General features: G+C 46.6%; 1 protein-coding gene across 3 annotated transcripts; it reads left to right on the forward strand.

Annotated features, from left to right (window-relative positions):
* Positions 1 to 25,328, forward strand: LOC306818333 (vang-like protein 1). 3 transcript variants are annotated; one of them, XM_079335873.1, is made up of 9 exons: positions 1 to 187; positions 5,052 to 5,178; positions 14,192 to 14,623; positions 14,956 to 15,131; positions 19,479 to 19,639; positions 20,175 to 20,210; positions 21,756 to 21,903; positions 21,998 to 22,232; positions 22,334 to 25,328. In XM_079335873.1, exons 1-9 carry the CDS (start codon positions 117 to 119, stop codon positions 22,592 to 22,594), a joined length of 1,647 nt encoding a protein of 548 aa, XP_079191999.1. In that variant the 5' UTR covers positions 1 to 116; the 3' UTR covers positions 22,595 to 25,328. The 3 variants fall into 3 exon arrangements, with proteins under 3 accessions (XP_079191999.1, XP_079192000.1, XP_079192001.1); XM_079335874.1 differs by lacking the exon at positions 20,175 to 20,210; XM_079335875.1 differs by lacking the exon at positions 20,175 to 20,210 and having other exon boundaries at positions 19,479 to 19,612.
* The last annotated feature ends 1,055 nt before the right edge of the window (positions 25,329 to 26,383 follow it).

The raw sequence follows: 26,383 nt of genomic DNA on the forward strand, positions 1-26,383 counted from the left end.
CGCCTCCTGAGCGAGCAACTCCAGCGCACCTGGCGCGACATCACCGAGCAAGCGGTCCAGCCGAGCAGCCTCGGCGTTGCCCTGAGCCCAGCTTGCCTGGGCAGGACTGCGTCACCATGGATACAGAGTCAACCTACTCGGGCTATTCCTACTACTCGGGACGCTCCCGGGGATCCCACAGGCACGGGTAAGACTACATCTTTGACTGTGGGGAATTCTGATTTCACCACAGGGTGTGAAAATCTACTAGAAGACAGAAGTATTATCCAAGAGAAGAAAAAGTCTGTCATGCAGCTCTAATATCTCTATTTCTAACTTGTAGTTCAAAGTTAAAGGCAGGGTTTATTTTGAAAGTAGAATTCTCTCAGTGCTCCGTCTGCACCCGCTTCCCTCTGTGTTCCCTCAAAAGCCACGCCCCTCACTTACATGCACAAGCACCATTGGTCCATGAGAGAGCGAGCAGGGAGACAGCGTGATTGGTTCATAAAACTCAAAACGAGATCGGACATCGGCCTTCAACTGCTACAGATGAGGGATTTTTGTTGTTTTTTCTTTTCAGAGCACAGGAGTTAGTAATGTCTGTCAGGACTACAGCTGTACTGTAGTTGCTGAATCCTCCACAACTCTTCCAGCATCTGAGTTTTTTTTTCTCCCCATGTCAGTGGTTCACAGCGATGCCTTTTAAGCGCGTTTTTTGATACGCTTGCAACCTCTGTGTTAGTTTGTATCCCTTCACATTCTTTTTGCTGCCTATCTACGTCCTCAGCCTCCGTTTTCCTCCTTCCCTCGTGCGTCTGCCCACCTCCGTGATCCCACCTCTCGTGTGTCGTCGTCGTCGTCCTCCTCCTCTCTCGCCCTGGCGTGCGTGGAGCCCGCAGCTCGTGTAGACACATTAGTCTGTCAGCAGAGTAATGGCTCAGGAAGGCAGCGGGAGACAGGTGCTGGAGAGGCCCGACTGACTGATGGCTCAGCCGATACGATGAGAGGAGGGAAACTGGAGAGGAGATGACAGCCCCCTCCCCCTTGTCACTGCCCCCCCTTTACTGCGTGTTCGCCGTATATCTCAGGTGCCACACCCACTTCTCCATGCCACCTGTTGCGGCTTCACTCCCCTTCACGCTCCATCCTTCTCTCTCCTCATCTCTTCCGTCGTACCCTTATTTCTGCTCCCATGTGTCCGTCGTGATGTGAGCGCAGCAGCTGCCGCCGTCCTCCTCCGTGCTCACCCTTCACCTCCACCCTCCTGATCGGATTCCTGACCGCTCAATGAGGAGCAGAAGACGCAGGCGTATCACTTTTACCCCCCCTCTCTTGATCGCTGGCATTCCCCCTCCTCCTCCTCCTCCTCCCCCACTCGGGTGTAGGAATGTGCCCTTGTAGCTCAAAGTTACATGGAGCAAAAGTGGTCTCTTGATTTGGAATCAAAGCGAAGGGGAAGGGTGTGTGTGTGTGTGTGTGTGTGTGTGTGTGTGTGTGTGTGTGTGTGTGTGTGTGTGTGTGTGTGTGTGTGTGTGTGTGTGTGTGTGTGTGTGTGTGTGTGTGTGTGTGTGTGTGTGTGTGTGTGTGTGTGTGTGTGTGTGTGTGTGTGTGTGTGTGTGTGTGTGTGTGTGTTGGGGGGGGGGGGGGGGGGTGGTAGTGGGAGATCCTTCTCTTTGCTTCTGTACTGTTTCCAGAGCCTTTAAAGTGAGTGACAGCCAATTGGAAAGCAACACACGGGCATCCCCGCCAAGCGCCTCTTTTTCCGCTCCTTTGCTCCTGCCATGACTCTGCCAAAACCCACCGGCTGGCCTCTAATTTCACATTCAAACCAAAAAAAACCCCAAAAACAGTCGCCTTTGAAAGCCCCTCCATCGCCGCGTGAAGGTAAGCCGAGGCAGTTAGTAGTCCATGTTTGCTTGTGAGCCACACTTTTTCACGGGATCGGCGGAGATTGTTATTTTTTTAACAACAGACGGAGACGAGTTTTTTATTTTTTTTATTTTTTTGGAGTCGTTTCGTCTCATAGCTTGGCTCTCTGTCCTCGAGCGCTGTCCAATAAACTTCCACAGAAATATCCCCGACTCTGTACAAACAGCTGAGACGAATGATGACGAGGACGCTGGGTCCGTCTGCCTGTGTGATTTTAAAATCCCATCAATGGAACGAGAGAAACAGACTCCAAAGAGAGATTTGTCCAATATAGTCAAATTTCCCCAAAGGGACAATAAAGTGTATCGAATAGAGCTTCTTTAACTCAGTATTTTCTCTGTAGTGTTCTTGTTTTTCATTTTCATGGATTCAAATATTGACATTTGGCACCAGTGATTCAATAATTTTCCCTGCTGGTGAAATGGCTGAACGTGTAAATGTAAAACATTTTAAACAGTGTATCAGGAGAAACTAATACACACAAACTAAAAATGCCATATGAATGTTCTTGATGCACTTAAAGGAGTCTTTTTTTTTAATTGATTTATTTTTCTGAACCTAATTGGTCGGATTACGTGGCATCTAAAGGTCTGAGCAGTGCAAACGTAAATTGAAATTGGAACTGCCGGACATATGTAGGGGAAACTTTTAGGAAATGTAAAATTCATTCAAATAAATGTCTGACTTTTCAGTTCAGATGGATCTACTGATACATGTCACTAACCTGTCAACAACGACAGAGCAAAGTGATTCTCAGACAGCTCGGCGTGTCACGCTTGTTGGCTCTACTGTTTCAAAAGCCGTGTCTTTTTTTTTTTTTTTTGTTCCTCCCCGAGGTGGAGAATGTGATCACGGCCGTCCTCAGGTGTTCGAGGAAAACGGCGCAACCTCAGCCTAATTGGACGGACTGTTTCCTGGCTTTGCCCTCCCCGTCTCCTTAAAATCTCATCCTCACTCTTCCAAAAGAACAAGTCATCCCCGTTTCAGGGATCCACGCCGGTAGTCAAATTCCATTAATCAAATCATAGCACAGCACGCTGGTGGAATACCAAGGAGTTGGCTGCATGCTAATGAGGAAGGATGAGGGGAGGTGTGTGTGTGTGTGTTTGTGTGTGTGGGAGCCAGGTTTCCACGCAGTGCAATCACCCCAGAAGCTCGCCGAAAGGGCGAATGAGAAAACAGGGGAAGGGAGGGGAGGGGCTGCAGACAGAGACCAATTTGTTCAAAGCCCTCGCTGGCTGTTTCCTGTCTGTGTGCACCTACGATGACACATTTCACACTTTGCTTCTGTTTTTTATTTTTTATTTTCACCAGACATTCAGTCTCGAACAAAGCAGATACAGCTCAATCAATTCAATTTAATTAAACAAACGTTTCCCCAAAGGCATGCAGAGCAGTAAATGATGACAGTGCAGCAATGCTAAAGTGACACAAAGAAGATAAAGTAGGAAATCAAAAAAGAGTGGAGGTATAAGTGGACCGTGATCGGACTAAAGCTGTAAACAGAAATATATGAACAGATGTAATTAAAGGATCAATACACAAAACCTGAAACCCTTAAATGCAACCTTTTTCCTACATATATATAGAATCTTCTACGTCGAAGGAAATCCATCAGCTCTGCTTCATCGTCATTATTCCTCTCACTCCTGCTGTATGAGCGCTGCTGCTTCTTACAGCTCTCCTTCCCCAATTAAAAAAGGTAATCAGCAGTGACGGCCTCGGCCCGACGAGCACTCCTGCTAGACTAACAGTCGCTGCGGAGATGATGATAGCTGTAATAATATTACAACCGGGACAATGGCGGCTGTAACGTATTTAACAGCTTTCATAAAACCTCCTAATCCCCTGGATTTAGACGATAAGAACATGTCAGTCAATCTGTCAGTGAGGAGGAGTTGCCTCGGGCGACCGGAAACAAACTCTTCTTTCTGTGTGCCGATTTGAAGCGTCAGCTGTTGTTGTGATTTTCTGCAGGAAATTGTGTCCGCGCTGAGGCTTCATCAGAGTGTTGGCTGACTGGAGCAGCTCATCGCTCTCGGAAAGCAGAGTGGTGAACGCCCTTTTATTCAAACACGAAAAGTCCAACGCAGATCTATCCCACTGCAGCCTTTCCTCCGCTGTCAATCATCCCAGCTCCTCTGTTCACCCTGCAGGCAGGATATCCTGCTTCTGATTGGTTACTGAGTGAAAGGGCACCAATCAAGGGTCACTTGTGTTTGTTATTTTTGCTTCAGAAAAGCGGTCGCCAGATCTTATTTAGATGTGGAAAACGTTCATTGTTCTCTTAAATCTTTTCTCACTTTTACGTCAACCGAAGGAGTCTGATTGGTGTTTTCACACACGCACAAAACTCGTGGAAACTTCCTCAAATGTTCGGGGGTGGGCTGCAAGATGACTAACTGGCTTTGCTTCAGCCGACGGCCAACCACCACGATGGCGCCGGCGTTGTCAGCATGCTGAAGGGGCTTTCCCTGAACCTGCGAGAAACAGCCAATCAGAGAGATTCATCTCAACGAAAACAGGCGCAGATTTAACATGTCCAATCGGTCAATTTAAAAAAAAAAAAAAAAAAGACAGCAGGAGACTCAATGAGCATTTATTAGGACAACAATGATAATGTTTCAGACGTGCAGCTGGAATGTCTCTTTCAGTCACCTCATGTCTGTCCAGGAGTCTCTGTCCGGCATCTTCAGCGTGACCGCGTTGGCAGCTGTTTTTTTTTTCTCCTGTAAAACACCCTCCAAGATCCCAGCATGCCAGAGGAGGGAGGGCGACGAGGCGAGAGATTAACTGGAGCCGTTGAGCTTTTCTCTGTAGTAATGGAGCTGCAGAGTGGGCACGCCGCCATGCGGCGGTGGCGATCACCGGGGGCGAAGGATGTGGAGACCCGCTGAACGGTCGAGCTCTGGACAGGATTAGGGTCGCGAGTGCAGCGGCTCGGCGCTTGCTAATGGAGATCATGTTAGCGACAGAGGGCCTTGTAGTGAGAGTGATGGAGGAAGGGGGGGGGGAACTTTATGTGGAGCAGAGTTCATACAGTATAGGCTTTGACAAACAGAGAATGAGAATTTGCTTTTCATCCACTGTTTGTACAACACTCAAAATGTGTTTTTTTCCCTTCTTGTTCCGTTCTTCCTCAGGGAGCGAAGCCGGGACCGCCACAAATCCCGCAGCAAAGACAGCCGCTCGGAAAAGTCCGTCACGATAAACACGCCGCCTGCGGAACCGCTGCTGGGCGACTCGGCGGTCCGGGGCGAACAGGTCCAGGTAAGGCTGAACACAAACACAGCACAGCGTGGACCAACGCTGAGTGGGATATCTAGACTAGTCTGGTGTATGAGGGATTAAGAGGAAAGGAGATTTATCAAGTCACTAGTGAAATGAGTTGGAATGATAATCAGCCCGGGCTGGGACTGGCCATCTGTTACATGAAGGCAAACACAGAAGGGATATTCCACTTTTGGAGAGGTGTGGGATGTCCTTTTTTTTTTTTTTTAAGGTAATCTCACATTGACGTGTCTCTAAGAGAATGTCACTCTTCCAGGAAGTAGTATTATCTCTTTTATTTTTTTATTTTTTAAAGAAGCAAACACGTCTTCCACAGCAGCGAGTGTGTTAATCGATGAAAGGTTGGGAGGTGTGCACAGTGCCCCGCCAAAATGGATCCAACCAAAGCCAAAAAAACCCCAAACCTCAGCTTAGCTGTTTGTTACTGTCCGTCAAAAGTCTGAATCTAACCTCAGAAATCATGTTGAGTTTGAAGCCAGTCAATGCACGCTCAGAGGATGGACCGTGTGATGGATTATTTGATCAAAGAAAGATACAAGGTAGGACGCTGTTTGTTTTTGACCTTATCTGCCGTCTGTACCACTTCAGCGATCACTCCAGACACACATCCACCAACACATTTTAATTTCATAAAGCAGACAGCCGTGTGATCGTGTTTCTTGGAGTTGGATGAAGGGGGGGAGACAAAAAATAAAGGATCAGATCGCAGCATGCCGAGCCGCGCAGGTGGGCATGTCGAGGCGTGAAAACTCCTGGTAGCACTCGAGGGAGACAAGAGATCTTCGTCCAAAACAGTCAAAGGGAATGAAAGTGAGTAATAGCCAATTTGTCAGCTTTGGTTTTGGGTGGTATTGTTGAGCCAGAATCCAGAGAGTTTGGAGTGGCCGCCTTTTTAAATAACTTTGAGTCATTTGTGACTTTTTGGGAGTGATGAGCGTGTCTGATTTAAAGCTGGAAACAGAATTAGAGAAGTTTCACTGAGCGCATCACTACTTATCACAAAGGATCCGTCTAATCGCTGGTGTTGAATATTGTGAGCACTTTGCACTGTGCTTTTTTTGTACGGGGATGCTTACGGGTGATAGGGATAGTGTGCGGCATGTCCCATTTTTATTGGGAGAGTTTAACAAATCACTGCAACGAGGAACGTCGGATACGAGGGAAGGCAAATACTCGACTCGTCCTGATTGGTCAGCTGTTAGAAAGCGGCATAAATGTCACACAGCGCTTTTTTTTTTTTTTTAAAGGCGTCATCCCATTCTCCATAGGGTTGTATGTAAAAAAAAAAAGAAAAGAAATAATGACCCGCTCGCTGAGTTCAGAGTGTCGTACTGAACCCGCTGGAGGGAAAGAGGACGAACACAAACACTCGCAGAAGCTCCAAACGTTTAGCGACATTTGCTGACCTACTTGGCGCCGACTTTCCCTCGTGGTACGACTCGTTAGCACAGCACCCGTGTCTTTTTTTAATTTATTTATTTTTGTGTCTAATTTTAACACATGCCAGGATTTGCCACAGAGCAAAGCCGTCCTGAGGATTTTGCTCTTCATGTCTTATTCATGCCGTGGCCTGCAGTGGTGCCGCTGACAGAGCGGGGAGTGTTTGGCTTTAGTTTGAGTAATCAGGGCCACCAAATCTACTGAGAGAGAGAGGCTCAGCACAAATCTGTGTGTGTGTGTGTGTGTATGTGTGCCGCCTCACATATGTGTTTAGTGTCTGGGTGCGTCAGCCCGCGTCGAGGCGTCTGACTGTGCAGCGCTGAGGCTTCATCAGAGTGTTGGCTGACTGGAGCAGCTCATCGCTCCGGGCAGGGATGTCCTCACGCTCAAGCACAACAAGTATTCTCACGGCTGTGATGCGTCCGTGATGATTCACCGGATTCACCGGAACGATGAAGGAAGAGGGTTTGCTGTACATGTAGATATGTTAATATGTTAGATATGTTCATGTAAACTTCTTGGCAAGCACGGCGTTCGATTTTTAACAAGCTCCAATCAGCAGCTGGTTAGCTTAGCATCAAAGCTCAACACAAAGTAGAACAACCCACTCTGAGTCGAGCCAGTAATTGGGTCCATTTCTCCTGCCTTTAGAGTTGTGAGAAACTAGATATTGGTGTTGGTAGTGAGAGGAGCTTTGCAGGAGCTCAGGTGGACGTAGCTTTGCGGCTGAGGCGTGTGATGTGGAGCGGCTTTGTGCGCATTGTCAAACAGGAGAAATGTGATACGTTTAAACGGCGAGGCATTCTTGGAGGATTAACACCTCCCTATCTCGAGGAGGCAAAGAGCGCAGGGTTTTTTTGTTTTTTTTGTTAGAACGAGTTGTTCACGAGAGGATCAATCGTTTGACTCAACTCGATTGACTCGATTGACTCAACTCCAATACGGCTCACGATAAAATTCTTTCACGATTTATTAAAAAAAATTAGCCTGACGGAAAAATATGTCTTAAAAAAGGATTCCTTTAATTTCTCATGAAAACACCAATTCACCTCGTGAGCTCTTTGGCTCTTGCACTTGTTTGAGCGAGCAACCCTGCGAAACTTCCTCACGATGAATCTTTACATGCCGAGCGTCCAGGTTAATGTCGACCAAATGGAACAAAATACTGAACCAGCCACTTCTTAAAACTACAGGAGGTCAGCCTCCTGCTGTTTCACTTTCCTCTCACCTCCATTCATTCAACCCAATTAAAGCCATCTGCTTTGTGGTCTCAACAGCTCACACTCCGCTACGCTAACAGCGAACAGGAAGCTCAGCAGCCGCAGTCGCTCCATGACGCCTGAAAGCCGCGTCGGCCCTCTCGCGAGACACTTCCCGGCTCGCTCTCCCCGTGAGACAGAATCCCCGCCCGCCTTCCCGTGTGAGACTCCTGCTTGTCTTAAGCTGGTTTGCCGGCGCCAGGCTGCGAGCTCTGCGGGCGGGCGAGGCAGGAGAGAGAAAGAGAGATCATCTTCACACTTTCACTCTGCAGCGATAATAAAGTGTTTTAAGGGTTATTTTCTGAAGGCGTTAATAAAGTGGTGGAGCAGGACGTAAAGAGGGAGATGATGGGGCTTGAACAGGGGGCTAATTTGATGATGAGTTATTTAAAGGTAAGGTCGGGCCGGCACAGTGTTGGCGTTTGCTTCTGCACAAACGGCTTGTTGTCAGCACGCCGTGGCAGGCGCACATTAGACCTCTCCTTCGCGGCCTTCTTGCAGCAAATTCTGTTTTGTTATTTATTTATTTTTTCTTGAAAAACGAACCGATATAGAAACATCATGTTTGTTCTGAACCAAAGAACGAATGTTGATCAGTCGGATAAAAAGGTTTCACCTTATGTTCCCTAAACACACACACACACACACGCGCACACACACACGCAGCTTCACTGTGGCAGCACACTCACACCACAGAGCCCACTGGAGCAGAAGGAATGGACGGAGAGTGGTGCTGAGGCAAGAGACGAGTGGAGAATGAGAGAGGATGCCTGGAGGGGGAAGACGGATAAAAGAGAGAGAGAGGACGAGCGAGGAGGATAAGATGGCACCTCATTGGTGTTTTATTTTATTTACTTTGTTGTTGTTTTTTTTGCACCGTCGTGCATCTCTTTCCTCATCTTTCACTTTCTCCATCCGTCCCTGCTGATGCCAGGACATCCCATGTGATCGTCTCATCACCACCCGACTCACTTCCTCCTCTCCTCTCCCTCGCTCCATAAAGCCCCGTACATTATGTGGCGAGTGAGCACACAGTCCCATACAATGCCCTCCTGAGGCGTGATTGGAGAGATTTCTATATAAAGGCGCGGATAAAGCTAGGCTGAGCTTCAGATCAAGAGAGAGTAAGAGAGGTCACACACACACACATGCACGCACACACACTCCGGGATGAAATGTGAAGAGAGAAATCAGCGGTGAAGTCCAGAGACGATGTTTGCGGGAGCAGGACTGAGCTGAGGTTTTGGTGGCGGAGGATTTCGGGATGCAGTCACCGACATCGATGGAGGCGGGGGAAGAAGTGCTGCAGGTGCTGGAGGTTTGTGAGGACGTAGAGGAGAAAAGGGAAGTGATTGTCACCACCATAGAAGAAGACTGCATCACAAACGCACCTCCAGTGGTCAGCTCTGGACCGGGGACTAAAACAAGCCAGGTAACTGTCTTCCCCTCCTGAGTGCGAGGCAGCTCCAGATCTTTTACACGGTTCATTTTAACCGCGTTTTTAAATGAGGAGGCAGTGTGACCAAACAAGTGGAAAACAGCTCCCCTCGTTACATCATTTCTACCTAAAGCAGCATTTCTATCATGCTCCAGTTTGCTTTTGTAGACAATGCAACTCATCGCAACTGCATCGATTAAATAGAGCTTGCAAATCTCAAATATTGAGAGCATGAGCATTAACAAAAAAAAAGAGTCTATCACCATGGATTTAAGAATAGAAATGTGAAAGTTCCTCACTCAACATGTGTTTATTTAGCACGTTGGATAAAGGCCTGGGTGTCACGATGGAATGTGCTGTCATGCCATTTTGAAGCAGTCCGAGGCTAGCTAGCAGCTACTTTCAGATTATCTGGGGCTGGGAATCTTTGAGTCTCTCATGATTCGATTCGAATCTGTTTTCTGATTTTAATGCGATTCATGGATTAAAAGTTGATTCACTCACTGGCTGGATTTCGTGTTGTTCCATTTGGCATTTTTCTTAGTTAAAGAGCTAGCACTTAGCAGGGAGTGACTGATTAGCCCCCCCCCCACCCCCAATTTCTTTTTCCGATTTTTTTAAACTTGCTTATTGATTTTAAATCTTAGAAGAGAAGAATCTCATCACTTTTAATGATCAGTCAAGTGACCTAGGGACCTTGTGTTCTTCCACACTTTATATGAGCCTCTTGATGAGGTTATCTTATTACATGACCCAACAAAAAAAACACCTATACATTCACTTAAAAAGTCCCTGAGAAGAATTCTGAAGCAGATGGATTCTACTCTCTAGATCCTCTTCACAAGAGGCCCTGCGTGTTAATTGTGTCTATAATCCAATTCAATCATACTGCAATTTACTTCTTAACCAAGTGCTGTTCAGCTGTCAGTCTCACATTGTATTACAGTCTCGACTTCATCCCGCGAATTAGTCTAGGGATCTTAAAGTGCCTCCACTCCTTGTCATGACAAGTTCTTGACAGCCTCGCGTGCTGTCCACAGTTTGAGTAAAGCTCGTTTTAAATTGGCTGCAAAGAGCTCTTTGAGACACATGTTCTTTTATTTTACACACACACACACACACACACACACACACACACACACACACACACACACACACCTCATCTCCCAGGAGTGAGTTAGAGTGCACTTGTTTCTGCACTGAGCGAGGGGCTTTGTTTGCAGCCCACTTAAGGCCGAACAACAGAAAACAGGCTTTTAGTGGACCTTTGATTCATCGTGAGAGACAATGGCTGTTATTTATACTCAGGTGGACAGAGAGAGCAGAAAAAACTCTGCCGAAAGCTTTGTTAATGCACGCTAGCTTACACTGGATGTTCGTGAAGTAGCATGGTGCTAAAAATAGTTGCAAACAGAGATTGTTTCTGAGCATCATTTGCTGTGATTTCATATTTTGATTGTGATTTTGTGATTTTCTTTTCCAAACTTCTAAAGTTTCAATTTCGATTTCATTTGGTGACGTTAGTTGACATTAGCGAATAGTGACTACATTTATTTAATAATTTATTTATTAGGCGATGACATTATCCTATGTCTTTGATTTTGGAGAAAATGTAGCCTAGCTTAGCATTAAAAACAAAATTGATGTTACTATACTAACCAGTTTTAGTCAAGTGACATATAATTGAGGGAAAGAGCAATGCTGGTTGAAGAACCTAGATTAAGAAGAAAATTAGCTTAGCTTAAGTTTAGTTTGTTTTTTACATAACTAGTTTTAGTCATTAAGAGAGTAAACAATGAGATAAAGGCAAGCAGACCTTTGCTCAAAACTGGACAATGATAAACTAGCTTTTTAGCCTTGCTACAAGATTTTATGCTAAACTATGCTAACTGTCTCACGCTCTAGCTGTATTTTTTATATCCAACATATTCAGATTCTCTCAAACATCGACACTCCTCTCCTCTCGTTGCTAGAAGAAGACGTCATATCGAATGTTTCCGTTCAGCGCTGTGCTGTTTCTTGTGGAACGTCTCCACTCCTCCCTGAGCACAGGAACTGCTTGTAAAACCTCGTCTCGGGTGAATAAATCACCGGAGACGGAGGACAAGAGTAGACCTGACAGGTGTTTAGTCGCAGTGCGTACCTCCATGACGTGTATGTAGTTGTGAGCGGAGGATTTGGCGAGTTGTTTCCCTTGAACTACTCCTGCCCTTACGCTTCCTCTCCTCCCTTTTAATTGGCCGTCTTCTTATCAAACATTTCAGTCTCCTCACTCCTTTCTTCCTTCTCTCTTCTCCGCTCCTCTCTGTTTCACCTACTTTCACGTGATGAATGGGACCAGGCCTGCTGCAAGGCTGCTGGTACTGAACCAGATCAGCCTGTGGTGATTGGTTAATCCCCTGAGCAAATGTGGGTCAGTAGTGCCTATTTTTAGTGGTGTGAGCAGAGGGAAAGCCCAGGTACAGTAGTGAGGAGCCGGCAACAACAAAGTGGCCAATTTGATCAGCGCTGAGCCAGACGAAGTGTTACATGTGTTGTTGTTTACACCTCGATAGTGAAAATTCTGCTGCATTTCACTTCACACTTCAAAGTTCTGTTTCTGTATTTTTTTCTGACGTCGACAAGTAGAGCTTAAATCAATAGAAACGTATGATTGATGATTTTAGGCAGTCAGAGCTGTTTTTTTGTGAACTTATTTTTTTTTACCTTGATGAGTGATTTCGTGAGTCGTTCTCTATCTTAAACGCGTTGAGTAAAAAAAAACAAAAAAAACAGATGGTTTAAGAGTCCCGAAGCGGCGTGTGACTCAGAGGTAAGAAACAGGGCCGATGAGTGGTGATGAGTGTCGGCATGAGGAGCCGTGATTCATGTCTCCCCTGAGTGTTGTCGAGGTGCAGCGCGGTCACAGAGACACTCCTCCTTACGACTAATGCTTATCGATTTCCTTTCCACACACACACACACACACACACACACACACACACACACACACACACACACACACACACACACACACACACACACACACACACACACACACACACACACACACACACACACACACACACACACACTCATGTTGCATGCGTCTGCTGCAGCGAGACGGTGGGCAGACAGGATTATACCTTCAGAATCTCAACAGTTCAGCAGGAAACAGAAACACATTGCGTCTGCTTTCAGTGTGTGTGTTAAAGAAAGACAACGCTGAGATGATGCGACTTTGAACATGAACGACTGAAGGAGATGCAGCGCTTCTAATCGCCACCCCTTCTGCTCGTAGTGACGTCTTCTCCCTCTCGACCTCTGACCTTCGAACCCTCCCCTAGGTCGTGCATTCCACCTCTTGGCTCACTGCTCAGGACGTCAGTCAGTCGTGATGTTTCCTAAAGATTGTCATCGGTCAGAGGAGAGCGAGACGTCAGTGCTGCTGGTCCTTATCAAAGAGCCAATCAGTGGACAGGAATACCACGAAGATACCTTATGCAACAGTGCTCTTTTTTTGTCCATTTAATGAACTACATTGATATTGTGACATCATTACTCTCAAAAAAATAATCCTCCAACAAATCCGCAATTGGAATAAGTGATTCATGAGATTGAATGAGCAAATGTGATTTCTCAGTTCATACATCCAAAACAGATTAAAAAAAAAGTCTCTCTCTTTTTTATCATTTATGATGGTCAGCATTATTTATTATTATCTTTTTTTCCAGTAGCTTCTCTTGTGTTCAAGCTTACCTGAGCTCGACCGCCTGGCTTCCTATTGTTCTGCTCCGTGTCTTTCTCTACTGTTTGAACCCTGAGGCCAGAGGGGGAAAAACCTCCATCCTCCCCCCCCCCATCCCATTCTCTCCCTGCGAGCACAATGCAGGACTAACATCAGTGATGCAATCCTTTAAAGAGACCTCAATAAAGTGCTATTGCATGTTGCTGAGAGAGTCTTTGCTCCTCTTGTAGCGGATGGCAGTTTATTATGTGACCTCCTTTCTTGTCCGTCACGTTAGCGGCTCGTAGAGAGTCCTTATCTTTTTGTTTTGTTTTTTTTGTTTCCAACGCGGCTGACCTTCATTATCTGCGGATGCAGTCGGACACAGACGTCAGCGCGCAGCCGCTCTGTTGGCAGCTCGCTCTGTTGGCTTTGTCCTCTTCCTCTCTGCCGTTTCCCACGTTGCTTTGAAAAAAAAACAAAAAAAACAAAAACAGCCCTCCCTTGCCTGTGTCGATCTGACGTCTCAGCCTGTGTTTTAAAGCAACGCCGCTGCTAAGAAATCCTTTTGAATGCAGCGCAGCGAGATACCAAACGCCGTTAAGATAATATTTTCAACCCTCTGATCCCATCCTTTTTTTTTTCCCCCACTTTGAGCGTTGTTGCTATATTGAGCTCCAAACACACCTCCCTGTTGTGTGTGTGTGTGTGTGTGTTTGAGTTTTCTGTTTGCAGGACCTGCTGAAGTCACCGGGTGCACCCTTCAGTTCCCTTAATTCCAGCCCTTGCATGCATCCTTTCCTCTGTTCTAGGTCCCTTCCACATGAGGAAACACACAGTAAATCACATCTCTTACATCAGTCGTTGCATCATCGGCTCTTTGTACAGATTTGATTTCAGCTTTATTTGCAAAAGTGGTTAAACTCTCCACAATGCTGCACTGAGTTAGATGTTTTACACAGATTGCACTCGACTTGTTCCCAGCTTTATGTTGCATTCAGGGAGGCGGTAACGGGACGAGACCAGGACAGGTAAATCAGGAAAAGAGAAAGCAGAGAATGTGGGAAAAGTTAGAAGACAGCAAGCCGAATTCACACGTGCATCAAAACACTCTTCCATTTGCTTCGTTCTCTTCCTCCATGTGCGCAGGATGACAACTGGGGCGAGACCACCACGGCCGTCACGGGCACGTCGGAGCACAGCCTCTCTCAGGAGGACATCGTCCGCATCACCAAGGACCTGGAGGACAGCGTTGGGCTCGACTGCCGCCGCTACTTCACCCTGACCCTGGCCGTCGTGGTGGGCCTGCTGGTGTTCCTCACGCCGCTGGCCTTCCTCGCGCTCCCGCACCTCCTCTGGCAGGAGAAGCTGCAGAGCTGCGGCACGGCCTGCGAGGGCCTCTACATCTCCGTGGCCTTCAAGCTGCTCATACTGCTGCTGGCGGTGTGGGCGCTGTTCTTCAGGCCGCCGCGGGCCGGCCTCCCGCGGGTCTTTGTGTTCCGGGCGCTGCTTGCGGTGCTGGTGCTGCTTTTCGTGCTCTCCTATTGGCTGTTTTATGGAGTCCGAATACTTGACTCACAGGTGAGTTAAGACACAGGATTACAGGCACATTTGATTAAAAAATACGTCCACACAGGGAACATAATATCTCAACAACAGAGGGAGGGCAGACATTACATTTGAATACTTTTAGAGCTACATCTCGTTTCTCTTCTGCCACTTGTTTACTGTGTGAGACATTTAAAATCCCGGTTGGTTTCTCCATCAGAATAATTGTAGAAATTATTCATCTGCTCTACATCTTCCATGTGAATGATCTCATTTCTTCTGCATCATTTTCTGCCGTTTGTTTCCATCGTGTGTATAGTCTGTTCTCTCTATGTGTCAAAGACGCGTTTCCTCTTTGTTCACAGGATGAGAACTACCAAGGCATCGTTCAGTACGCCGTGTCCCTGGTGGACGCTCTGCTCTTCATCCACTACCTGGCCATCGTCCTGCTGGAGCTCCGGCAGCTCCAGCCCTGCTTCTCTGCGTGCGTCACCCGCTCCACGGACGGAGAGATCAGACACTACAACCTGGGACAGCTCAGGTGAGACAAAGCCTTCGAAAACCTCTTCCTCGAGTTTGAGTCTTCTGTTTTCTGTTTGCCAGCGTGGCACACATGTTCAATGATCCGTCTCTGAAGTCATGTATGTACGTTGAATAGTCTCAAAATATTCTCTAGTGTCTGTGAGTTAACCCAGTGGAAAGCTTGATTTGATTTTTTTGGACTTTGTTGAGCCACTTATTAAGGAAGTGTATGTCTCTTCACTCTGGGTGTAACAGTATTTGTATTCCGAGGTTTGGACGTCATGGCTGCAGCGTCACTGTTGGATGCATGCAGTCATAAAGACAATAACATGTCAAACATTGTTGCGTAAGGAGGAGAGGATGGGAAGTTCTCCCCTGTCATTGCTCCACTTTGTAATTGATACTCTAAAGACATGCAGATGTATATCTTACACATGTGACTGTTTGAATAACTGCAGAGACATCAAAGGGAGCAGGAAGCTTGGAGATAATATAGACCCAGATGACCTCTGAGCAGGTTTGAGAGGACGAGACGGGAGGTGAACGATAAGCGATGAAAGGCAGGGAGAAGAAAGGACGCGTGGGCGGAAACTGGGACACCTCATGTGTAAGGGATGGAACAAGGAAGAGGGAAGTCACTGGTTATAAATTAGGAAATGAGAGAAAGGAACTTGTACAGGGATGACTCAGGAACATCAGATGAACGAAGGGATGAGCCCATCAATCGAGTCAGAAAAAAAGAGAGACTGAATGCTAAAGCAGGGATGAAAGAAGAAAAAAAAGAGAAAGGAGAAGACGAGCAGACAAAGTGATGGCAGATAGGGAGAGGAAACAGTGCCAGGAGGAGAAAAAAAAAAAAGGAGAGGGCGGGGAAGGACTTCAGAGAGGAAAAGAGCTGCAGACGGAGGGAGGAGTACAGAGGGAAGACCCAGGAGAGCGAGCGCTACAGGAGGGGGAGAAAGAGAGAATAGAGAAGGAGGGATTAATAGTTAATAGGAGGGTAGTGTTGAAGAATCCTTAAAATGTATGTGGGAAGGAAAGGAAGGAAAGGCGGTGTGTGCGCGCACATGTGTGTGAACAGCTCAGACTAGACCAACCAGGTTTTTATGACCTTATCGTCTCTGAGGGAAAACAGGAAGATTCCATTTTTAACCAAACACAGCAGCTCCATGCTCTGAACCCCCCCCCCCCCCCCCTCCCTTCAGTTTTACACACACACACACACACATTAAAGCTTTAAGGCAAATCATAAAAACAGGAGGATTTACAGAGTGGGACTTTCTTTTATGACAGGATGGATGAAACATAATCCTTTATCTGCTCTTAGAAATGTTAACATTTTACCTTCTGTGTTGTTTCGCAGGTGGACGCTCTCATAATTCATTTGGTGATTTCAGAGCGTGGGAAAAGGAATATGAATCTGACGAATAACATTTTGCACATTTATAATACCCCGACAACTGTTTGTTGTTACTTTGCTAATTCCCTCCTGCTGAAAGTAAAGTGCTGCTCCCCCCTCCCACTGTGAGCTGCTCTTTTCCCATCATGGATTTCTCTAACACTTAATGTTCCTCTTCTGTGTTTATTAAAGAGGATTACCTCTCCCAGCAGAGTCAGATGCTCCCACCCTCAAAGTGCAGAGCCTTTTTTTTTTTTGTGTGCAATAAATAAACATTTGCTTTTACAAGTCCAAATAGTTTTTGACAGAAATGATCACGGTAAGAAAACACACATGAAGAAAAGCTGATTGCAAACAACACTGGAGTCCTGATGAGTATTCATGGCAGAGATGCATCAAATATATCAATAAACTAAATGGGACCAAGTGAGTATAGCTGAACTCAACAGACTGAAAGGTTTATTGATTCTGAAATAGTAGAAACAAGTCAGACGAGTGTGTGTGTGTGTGTGTGTGTGTGTATTGGTGTGTTGGCTTCTTGCCTTGGGGGGGGGCGTTGTCTTTTGTAAGCAGTGCCATTCATCCCTGCTTGGCCTGCTCGGCAGCAGGCCTGGCCTCACTCTGTTGTCCGTCTGTGACTGTAAACACACAGCTAATTAGCGCTCCCTTCAGACTGGAGCGTGGCATCTGGTCAGCCTGACACACATGCCGTAGTGGACGCGTGTGTGTGCGTGCATAATTGCATCATTCATGCAAATGGAGGAATCGTGCACATGTCGCCACAAACACGAACAAAACAGCGGTTGCCGCTCACATTCCTGTTTTTTTTTTCTCATGATAATGGAGACCCAGCCTGGGCCCCGGGGCCCTGAAAGCTCGACGCTGTCTGCCTGCCTTGTCTTTGATGCCAATCTGAGGGCCAGAGGAAACCTGTTTTTTTTTTTGTTTTTTTTTCTTGTCTGCCTGTCAGACCGGACAAGCTGAATATGAATGCATTCCTTACAGGGCTGCTGTAAAACGGGGGAGGGGGTTAAACACACTCACAGCTGGAGACTTCCCACTTTACATTCCCCTCTCTGGTCAGTCATCAGCGAGGACTGAAGAGAAGACAGGTCAACTGTCCTGCTCTCAAAAGGCAGCTGGTCGCTTTCTTTACGTCCTCTTCAGACGCTGCGATGTCGTCCAGTGGAGCGGCTTGGTCTGAATGCTTTTCTGTCATGTTTGCTCAGTTTAATGATTGAAAGGAAGTCAGGAAGTCTGACGCAGCGTTTAAGCGACTGATCCCTGAACAATGGTCCCTTCTGTTGTGGTTCTGAAGTTCAAATTCAGGAGTGCTCCGTGTTGCTTTCTTCCGTTTATCAGAGGCGTCCTCGCACTCCTTTCTGCCCCTTTTTGGCTGAAACCAAAGCCCCCCCCCCCGCCTTGTCAAAATAATAATCATCTGTTAGAACTGTCAGCTCGTGAAAAGGACTGAGATTGAATCTGAGTGGATGCTTTTTTTTTTTTGTGTATCTGCATGTCCCAACACAAACAGCCCTGTCGCTTCGTATATGCTTCTGTAGAGAGAGAGGAATAGAAATCTGAAAAGGATCAGAGACTATGTGAGAGTGCTTCCATGAGCGGGTCAGAGGTCACACTATGATCCTCCTCTGGGGTAATAGGAAGCGCACGCTGCTTGCTCACATGAGTTGTTGTTCCTGAGCGCTCCACGTGGCTCAGAGAAGGACTTTAGGACACGGCGAGCGCTTAAGCGCCAGTGGATACATCAACACAAACAAACACACATATTGAAAAAGGTCCAGTGTCAACCAGTAAAGTCATGTTTGGGGTCAGTAAACAGCTGTTAGCATCTGCTGTCAGCTAAAAGCAGGTCAAATTCATCCGGGTTGCTCCAGTATGTCTTCCAAAACGATATTCAAAGCTGCATTCATTCGCATGTTGAATATGTCAGCTCAACATTTTAAATGATTTGATTCTATGCTTGCTTTAGCTTCTCATCATATTAGACCAAGTAAACCCTGAAACTGAACAGGAAGGATTGTTTCTGTCTTGATTTGAACTCCTCGGAGAAAGAATGTTCGCCTCTCATGGAGCCCGCTTCCAAGAGGTCGTATATTATAAAGGAGCAAATGATTAATGTCACACAACATGTGAAAACAACCCGCTCATGTGCAGTTGGATTAATGGTGCTGTGTTGTGAAGGACAAGTCCGGACATGTTCACTTTTTTTGCCACAGTTCGAAGGATCAGGATGTAGTGACTGCTTTCACTTTTTTTTGTCTTTCTCTCAACGACGACAAACCAATATCATCTCGGTTACAAAACTAGCCTTAAAGCCGACTGTCGTCCGTTAACTTAGACTACCGTCCTGATCACAGGAAACGAGCGTTAGGTAAAATGAATTTATTGACGGCAGTATGTCCAGTAGGTGGCGTTATCCCTTTTAGCTGGTAACTATTGGACTGCCCTCTGGTTGACCTTTCTGTTAAGTGAGCAAAGTGGTGAACTGGTTGGATGGAAAAAAGGAGAAAACATGGACAGCGTAAAAACACTATCCCATTAGTTATTTTCCTCACAGAGTCAAGTTTTACGGTAATTTTAAAGCTCTGTAAAAATTCATTTATACTCTACACTTTACTTTTGGTTCAAAAATAAAGTTTCTCTTTTTTCCTCAGTTTTATCAAGAATGTGTTAAAAAAAAAAAGTTTTCAGAGAAAGTCTTTGGGCTAATGCTTCTTTCTGTTTTTGCCCTCTCTCGCTCTCGTTCTTGTTTGTCTGTTTTCAGGGAAGAATGGTTGTTGAATTACTGCAGGTATTTCCTCATTTTCAGTAACACCGGTGAAAAAACGTCCTTTGGCTAACATTTCTCACGTTCCTCTCTCCTGTTGGCTCTCGAGCAGGATTCTACCTGAAGTATTCCCCATGGCCGGAGCTTTACCTTGAGCTTTTTCGTCTTCTCTTCTCCAGCATTCAGCGAGCAGCTCTGGCCATCTTGGAGCATTACTACTGCGACTTCCCGGTCCACAATCCTGCTCTGCTTTCTGCCTCCAAGTCCCGCGCTGCAAAGCACTTGGCTGGCCTCAAGGTCTACAACGTGGATGGTGAGTTCCCAGCAGGCACTGCTGATGGTGAGTGGGATGGTTTTCTTCTAGCTCCATGTTTTCTCTTGGTCTGTGTCTTTTGTGTTTCTGTGTGCTGAAATCTCGACAGGTCTAGAATTGTATTGTAATTTTCACACTTTGTATTGATATTGATCATTTGATTGTACTGTCTCTGAAGTGTCATAAACATCCTTTTGTCTACAGGAGCGTCAGTATATTGCCTGCCTGGCAGTTTATATTGGCTCATTTCATTTAAAGAGACATACACCAAAACGGAGCGTTCTGAGAGCCGGTTTCTACAAGGTTTCAAACCTCCTCTGGTGCTTGAGTCATGTCATATTTTGATTAAAGCACAGCACACATGTTTCATTTAGACCACAGGGCACTGATTGAAAAGGTGAGAAAGAGGGGAGAACATGTCCTCTTTAATACACCCCAGCCAGGTGTTGATATTTATTTCCTTATTTCCCGCTCTTGGACCCTTTAAACAGGAAGTCACTGTCATGCTTGACTGTTGATTCTCTCCTCTCCTCATGTGTCTCTTTGCTCTGACGCTAAGAAGTCTTTCGAGCTAAACTGAAAGCCTACCTTTTGGACAGTAAGTAACGTTAACGCTGCCCCCCCCCCCTTCCCCTCACAACACTGCCTGTGTTCACCTCACAAAAGCTATCCTTCTTAAATCTCCAGTCCTGTCAGGCGTCCTCGGAGCTCAACCAAAGCCTCCTTTTCAGCCGGGTGAAACACGCACTCTTCACTGTGGATCCTCTCACTCTCCTCCTCCCTCGCCGCATGCCACAGGTGGATGGGGGAAAAAAAGAAGTTCACTTGTGCTGGCGACAGCTGGCAGAATGTCACACAAACCCTCGATTCAATTATTGCCCTCCCTTAGGTGTACTCGAGCTTTATTTAAGTGCACTAACTTGACTCCCTCCCTGTTTGATCGTTTTTTATTTTCTGCTGCCATTTCTCTTCGTCTTTTCTTCCCAGTTGAATCCAAAACTATTATACTGTCATTTCTCTCTTTTGTTTCATCTGCTTTTATTTTTCCTCCTGCAGCAGCTGCTCAGGGTCCCCTCTCTCTCTCTCTATCTCTGTCTCTCTCTCTCCCTCTCTCTCTTTCTCTCCCTCTCTCTCTGTGTCTCTCGTCTGGTGCTTTTACTTCACACTCGTTCACTTCTCTGCAGCCAATCCAGCGTTGTACAACACGAGCTGAAGTCAGCGACCGAGGAGAATCGTTCCCTAATTAAAGAGAAGTGAAGCCCGGAGCCCAAAGCGGCCATAACACTCGATTACACCGCGTCGTAATAGGTTCTTGTGATTTTATGACGCCCGACAAGCCGTTTAGTCTTCGTGTTGTTTTCTCTGGGATTTGCAGATGAAACCATGCGGGGAAAAAGCTTTAATTAAAAACAATCTCAGAAATCTCATCCTGTCTGAAAAAGATGTGCACAAAGACGCTGGCGCTCAGGAACGAACACTCGGTGGACACGGGGGGGGGGGGGGGCCGAAGTTGCACAAATTCATTTGGATGAATTCAAACGGCTTTAAACGTAATTGAAATAACTCTGAATGGGGGTGCCATTACTGTTGACTTTGTTTGTATTTCATTTCTTTTTCTTTTCACATTTTGTTTTCAATCTTCTCTTCAGTGAAGTGAAACAGGCGTAGTTTGACCATACCTGATTGTTTGCGCTCAGCGTTAACATTTCTCAGGCGTCTTAAGTGTAGAAACAGCCGGAGCTGCTGTGCGCCGAACACTCCCTCCTCTCTGTCCCTGAATTATTCTGCTCATGCACCTCTCGTTAATAATTCAGCAGCTCTGCCTTCTTTTAACATCAGCAGCAGCCTCCCATCTCGAGTCCCGAAAACGAAAGGGTAAAGACTCGACGGGAGTTGGGCGCCGCGCGGCAGAGAAAAGAAGAACAGCAGTGTTCGGAACAATTACAAGTCTCGTCTTTGTGCGGCTGCTCCGGTCAGCTCTGGCTGGTGATAAAAGGAAGCAGCAGAAGTTTCTGCGCATCAATAATCGTCCTCACATTGCACTCAATGTCGTCACCAGAGTCTTGTTTGTCCTTTCACTTTTCTCTCGGCGTCACCTGTGATAAAAGAGAGGGCCTCCTGTCTTTGTTCTTCGTCCGCGCAGGTCCCGGGAACAACGCGGCAGCAGGGATGGCCCACTCTCAGTCCAGAGCCATGATCGCGGCCGCCGCGCGCCGCAGGGACACGAGTCACAACGAGCTGTACTACGAGGAGGCGGAGCACGAGAGGCGCGTTCGGAAACGCAGAGCGCGGTAATGCAATTAATTCCCCTCGATCGCTTAGTGGGAGGAGCTAAGCCGTAAATCGACCTGTAATGCAATCCTTTTTGTTTGTGTCTCCTCCCAGCCTGGTGGTGGCAGTAGAGGAGGCCTTCACACATATAAAGCGCATGCAGGAGGAGGAGCAGAAGAAGGCTCCGGGCGACGTCATGGACCCCCGAGAGGCGGCGCAGGCCATCTTCCCCTCCATGGCTCGGGCTTTACAGAAGTACCTGAGGACCACCAAGCAGCAGCACTGCCACAGCATGGAGAGCATCCAGCAGCACCTCGCCTTCTGCATCACCAACAACATGACGCCCAAGGTCAGACGCCTCGCCCTGTTTCCATTTGTAGGAAGAGTCGAACATGCTCGAGCGCTTATTCTCACGCTGACAACAAAGTGACGCTGTGGTTCTTTCTCCAGGCGTTCCTGGAGAGCTACCTGACCCCCGGCCCCACCCTGCAGTACAGCCGGGACCACTGGCTGTCCCGTCAGTGGACGCTCATCAGCGAGGCGTCGGTCACCAGCGGCCTCAAGGACGGCTCCGTCTTCCTGCTCAAGTGTGCGGACTTCAGCCTGGTGGTGACGGTGAAGAAGATCCCGTACATCCAGATGTCGGAGGAATACATCGACCCAAAGTCCCACAAGTTTGTCCTGCGGTTACAGTCGGAAACATCCGTGTAGCACTCGTTCTATTTTTCACTCCTCACACTGCTTTGTTGCTCTCGGAAGTTTTTATTTTTGGCTTTGCAGATTTTTATTTCTCCCTTTTTTTGTTTTTAATATATATATAGTATATGAATCTACACACGCGCACACGTTTGAATATATTGATCTTTTGGATGGAAACAAGAAAAAAGAAAGAAGTCGTTTGTCTTGGACGGAGTTGTGTGCACATGCAGTGTGTGTGCAAGTGTGTGTGTGTCATTCAACGCGATCGGTCGTTACCTTTTTTGTTTGAGACGCTTCAGCCACATGAACCACTGAGCACCGCGATGGCGTCACTTGGATGTTTTTATATTGGAAGCCTGATGGAGACGCCTGATGAATGATCTTGCCTGTGTTGCCATCTCGTCTGCATCGTTTGAAATGACCCGGATGCAGCTTCTCCATTTTTTCGAAACAAATCGAATGCAGTCGCCAAAAGAGACGTAGCCCAACTGTGAATGGATTTTTGCATTAAATGCGTTTTTGATGTTTATGAATTGAGAAAAAAAAACACAGAAGAAGAAGTGTGGCACACATCACCTGGTGCTGCAGGTAAAGGAACGTCCCCTCTTCAGGTCATCTTTTTTCTCGACAGTTACAATGTTCTCTCTCCAACCTGCCTCAGGCCGGACACGGCAGCACAAAACCAAGCAGCCAAAGTTGAACTCTATGACCTCTCTCTCTCTCTCTCTGTGCGTGCACAATTCTTCCTCCAGGTGCAAAATCCCAAATATTTCCACTCCACACATGCCGCATTAAACACGGGGATGAACTCTGAATGAAGCGGATCACGGGAGACGCTCAGAGGTGGAACCTTCTGGAGGCTTCAGGGTCCGCCTCATGCGACGGGGAAGGAGAGGCAAGCGAGGAGGAGCAACAATGTCACGTCTGAAAAGTACTACTGATTACATGCGTGGCCTACAAAGATTGCAGACAAAGAATACTGTGAATGCTCACATCAAGGTGAAACGGATGATTCAAAGACGTCATCTTAATCATGTTCTTCATCGTGTCACAAATTATCAAAGCGCCACCTCGGTCCAATTCCTAACGCAACGTTTCTGTGATCCAAACCAAAAAAAAAAAAGAGAGAATCTGAAAATCCAGATGGACAGCCGTCACCACACACTTCAGCTGGAGCGACATTGAATATTTCATTTCTTAGTAGATTAAATTAAATTGTCTCGTGTTTTTTTTTTTTTTTTTAGATTTAGACCTCGTGCGGGAGGTGGCACGCAATTTCTGTTACTGTTAATAAAAAGGACAAAAAGGACTACCCATTGTTGGGTACTTTTTTTTTTGCTGGTATTGAAATTAACTTTTTTTTCTTTATTATCATATGACGGTGTTAAAATCTGAGCCCACAAGGAAGCCCTTATGTGAGCATTTACAGTGTTTACTGTCCTCTTTGAGGCCGCTCACGCTCGTGTCACTCGAACACAGAACAGATGACGAGAAATGAAACGATTGTTTGACGACATCGAGAGCTGCGGCAGGGCGGAACCGCCTTCCCAACTGGACCGTCTGGTTTCACGTCTCGCAGGGATCCCTCAAGATCAGACACTTCTGTTTTTTTTTTCTTCTTCTTTCTTTCACTGGATTAAAATCCGCTCATGGTGCAGAGCCAGAAGATTCATGCGTGTCCTGAAATTGGAACTGCCCCTGCCTTAACATGCAAACGGACTCACAGGATTCAGACGAGGAACTGGAGAGGAAAAAAAATGAACGAAGCTTCATGAGGCGTGTTTGTGAGCAGAGTTGTCCCCTGCTGCCCCCTGGCTGCTGAACTGAGCAGCATCACAATTTCATCCATTGAAGCAAAACAAAATCTTACACTGTAACTTTTCACCTGGATATCATAGGAAAAAAAACACATTCTTTAATTCAACGTCTGTCACTTGTAATATTTGATACCTGCTGACAGATGAACTTTGTGTGACCCCCCCCCCCCCCTCCCCATGACTGTGCCTCCTGTTTTTACACTGTATCTATTTATGTTAACAAGCATGTACGTTTTGCCATTCCAGTTCACACAAGCAGCCTTCTCCCTTCTCCTCCACATCGGCACAATGCTGTCACTGAAACGGTTACAGTCGTCCGCCGTGGTCCGGTTTTACCAAGATGACGCAACATTGCAATATAAGACATGTCCGTCTCGCAGCATAAGCATTTGTACAAACAGAAAAATGAATAAACGTTTTTATGAACATTTCTAAAACTGCTTTTTGAGGCTCGTGTGTATCAGAAGTGGTGTTTTCGATGTGGGAGAAGAAAGAAAGTAAGTTTGTAATTCTGCAGGATGTTCGCCTCTTATTTCTCCTCCAGGAATGTTTCCTCCCCGCGTGGATAGGCGACGGTGCCAGTGCCAGTATAAATATTGAGGACATATCTCCAATTCGAAATGTAGAAGTGAAACCAAGATGTTGCTACCGTCATGTGCATTAGCTGGCATGCTAACACTCCCTTCTGTCTTTGCCCATTACACATGTGGACTAGCTGCGTGACACCCCACTTTTTTGGGGGTCTTATTTTGTTGCCATGAAGCTCACCAGTAATTGGCTTGCTGTCAGCCTGTCAGAGTGGCGCAGCCGGGGCTTGTGGGTAAATGAATGTCAGTGTCTGTGTCCAGCGCTGAAAACAAACAACCTCATCCCCGGCACGAGAGCGAGATGCGAGTCGTCCTGTCGGAACTGATCTGTCCTCGACTTAATCCGCCCCCCCCTCTCTCTCTCTTTCCCGCCTGGACCGGGACGAGGAGGAAATGAGGTGCATTTGCATCTAAATGGAATGTTTTTCTTCCCTTCCTATCTGTTTGGTAATGACTCGGTTATGTGCACTCGTGTTTGAATCCTTCTATCGGAGGGGATCTTCAGAAACCAACACCTTAAAACTCCTGTCCTCTCTTTGTTCTTTGGTGTTTATTTTGATCCTGTCAAACCTTCACACCACACCTCGCTGTTTTCCTTCCTCTCATGGGATTACACAAGCGTGTGTGTGTAAAGTCAGTCCTGTCGACGTTCATGTAAAACGCCATCACGCTTGACATTGACAGGATTATGTGACCCGAAGGCCGTGCAGAAACATTTGCACTCCGACACTTTTCTCCCCTGAGGAGAAAGCGTGAAATGTCTTCTAGCCTCAGGTCACATTTAAGTGCACATTACTGACCTGAATGTTCTCATCGCTCAGCTAAGACATGGCTTTTATGAATCCCAGAGCATGATATCAACATCCTGTTTACACACTGCATCACTTCCACCTCCAGGGGAATCATCATGCCTTGTATTATTAATTCATGTCCAGGGTGTCCGCACCTTATGCAGCTTTTCGAGCCTGGTGGGCAGCGTTTTTAGCCTGTGTCACCCCGACTCCCCCCCCCCCATACACACACACACACACACACCCAGCCCCCGACTCACTGTACAGGACCCCTCGCCCATTAGGAGGCTTAACGATGCTAAATTATTCACCGATGTTTGAATAATTCAAGGTGAAATCATCCATCGAACGGGCCAATCTGTTGTCTTGATCCCCAGACTGGACCGTCTTAACAAGGGAGAGGGAGCAGTGTGTCTTTAAACATACTCACACTCACACACACACACACACACACACACACACACACACACACACACACATGCGCGCACACAAAAAAGCAGAGGTGACTAACATTAAAAAGACATGCACATAGTTCTTGTGTGCTTTTATTGATGCTATTTTATATCAAATGTTCTCAAAATAGTGTTTGTTCTTTTAATTAATTTA

This window comes from Symphodus melops (genome assembly GCF_947650265.1).
Source record: "Symphodus melops genome assembly, chromosome: 23".
NCBI lineage: Eukaryota > Metazoa > Chordata > Actinopteri > Labriformes > Labridae > Symphodus > Symphodus melops.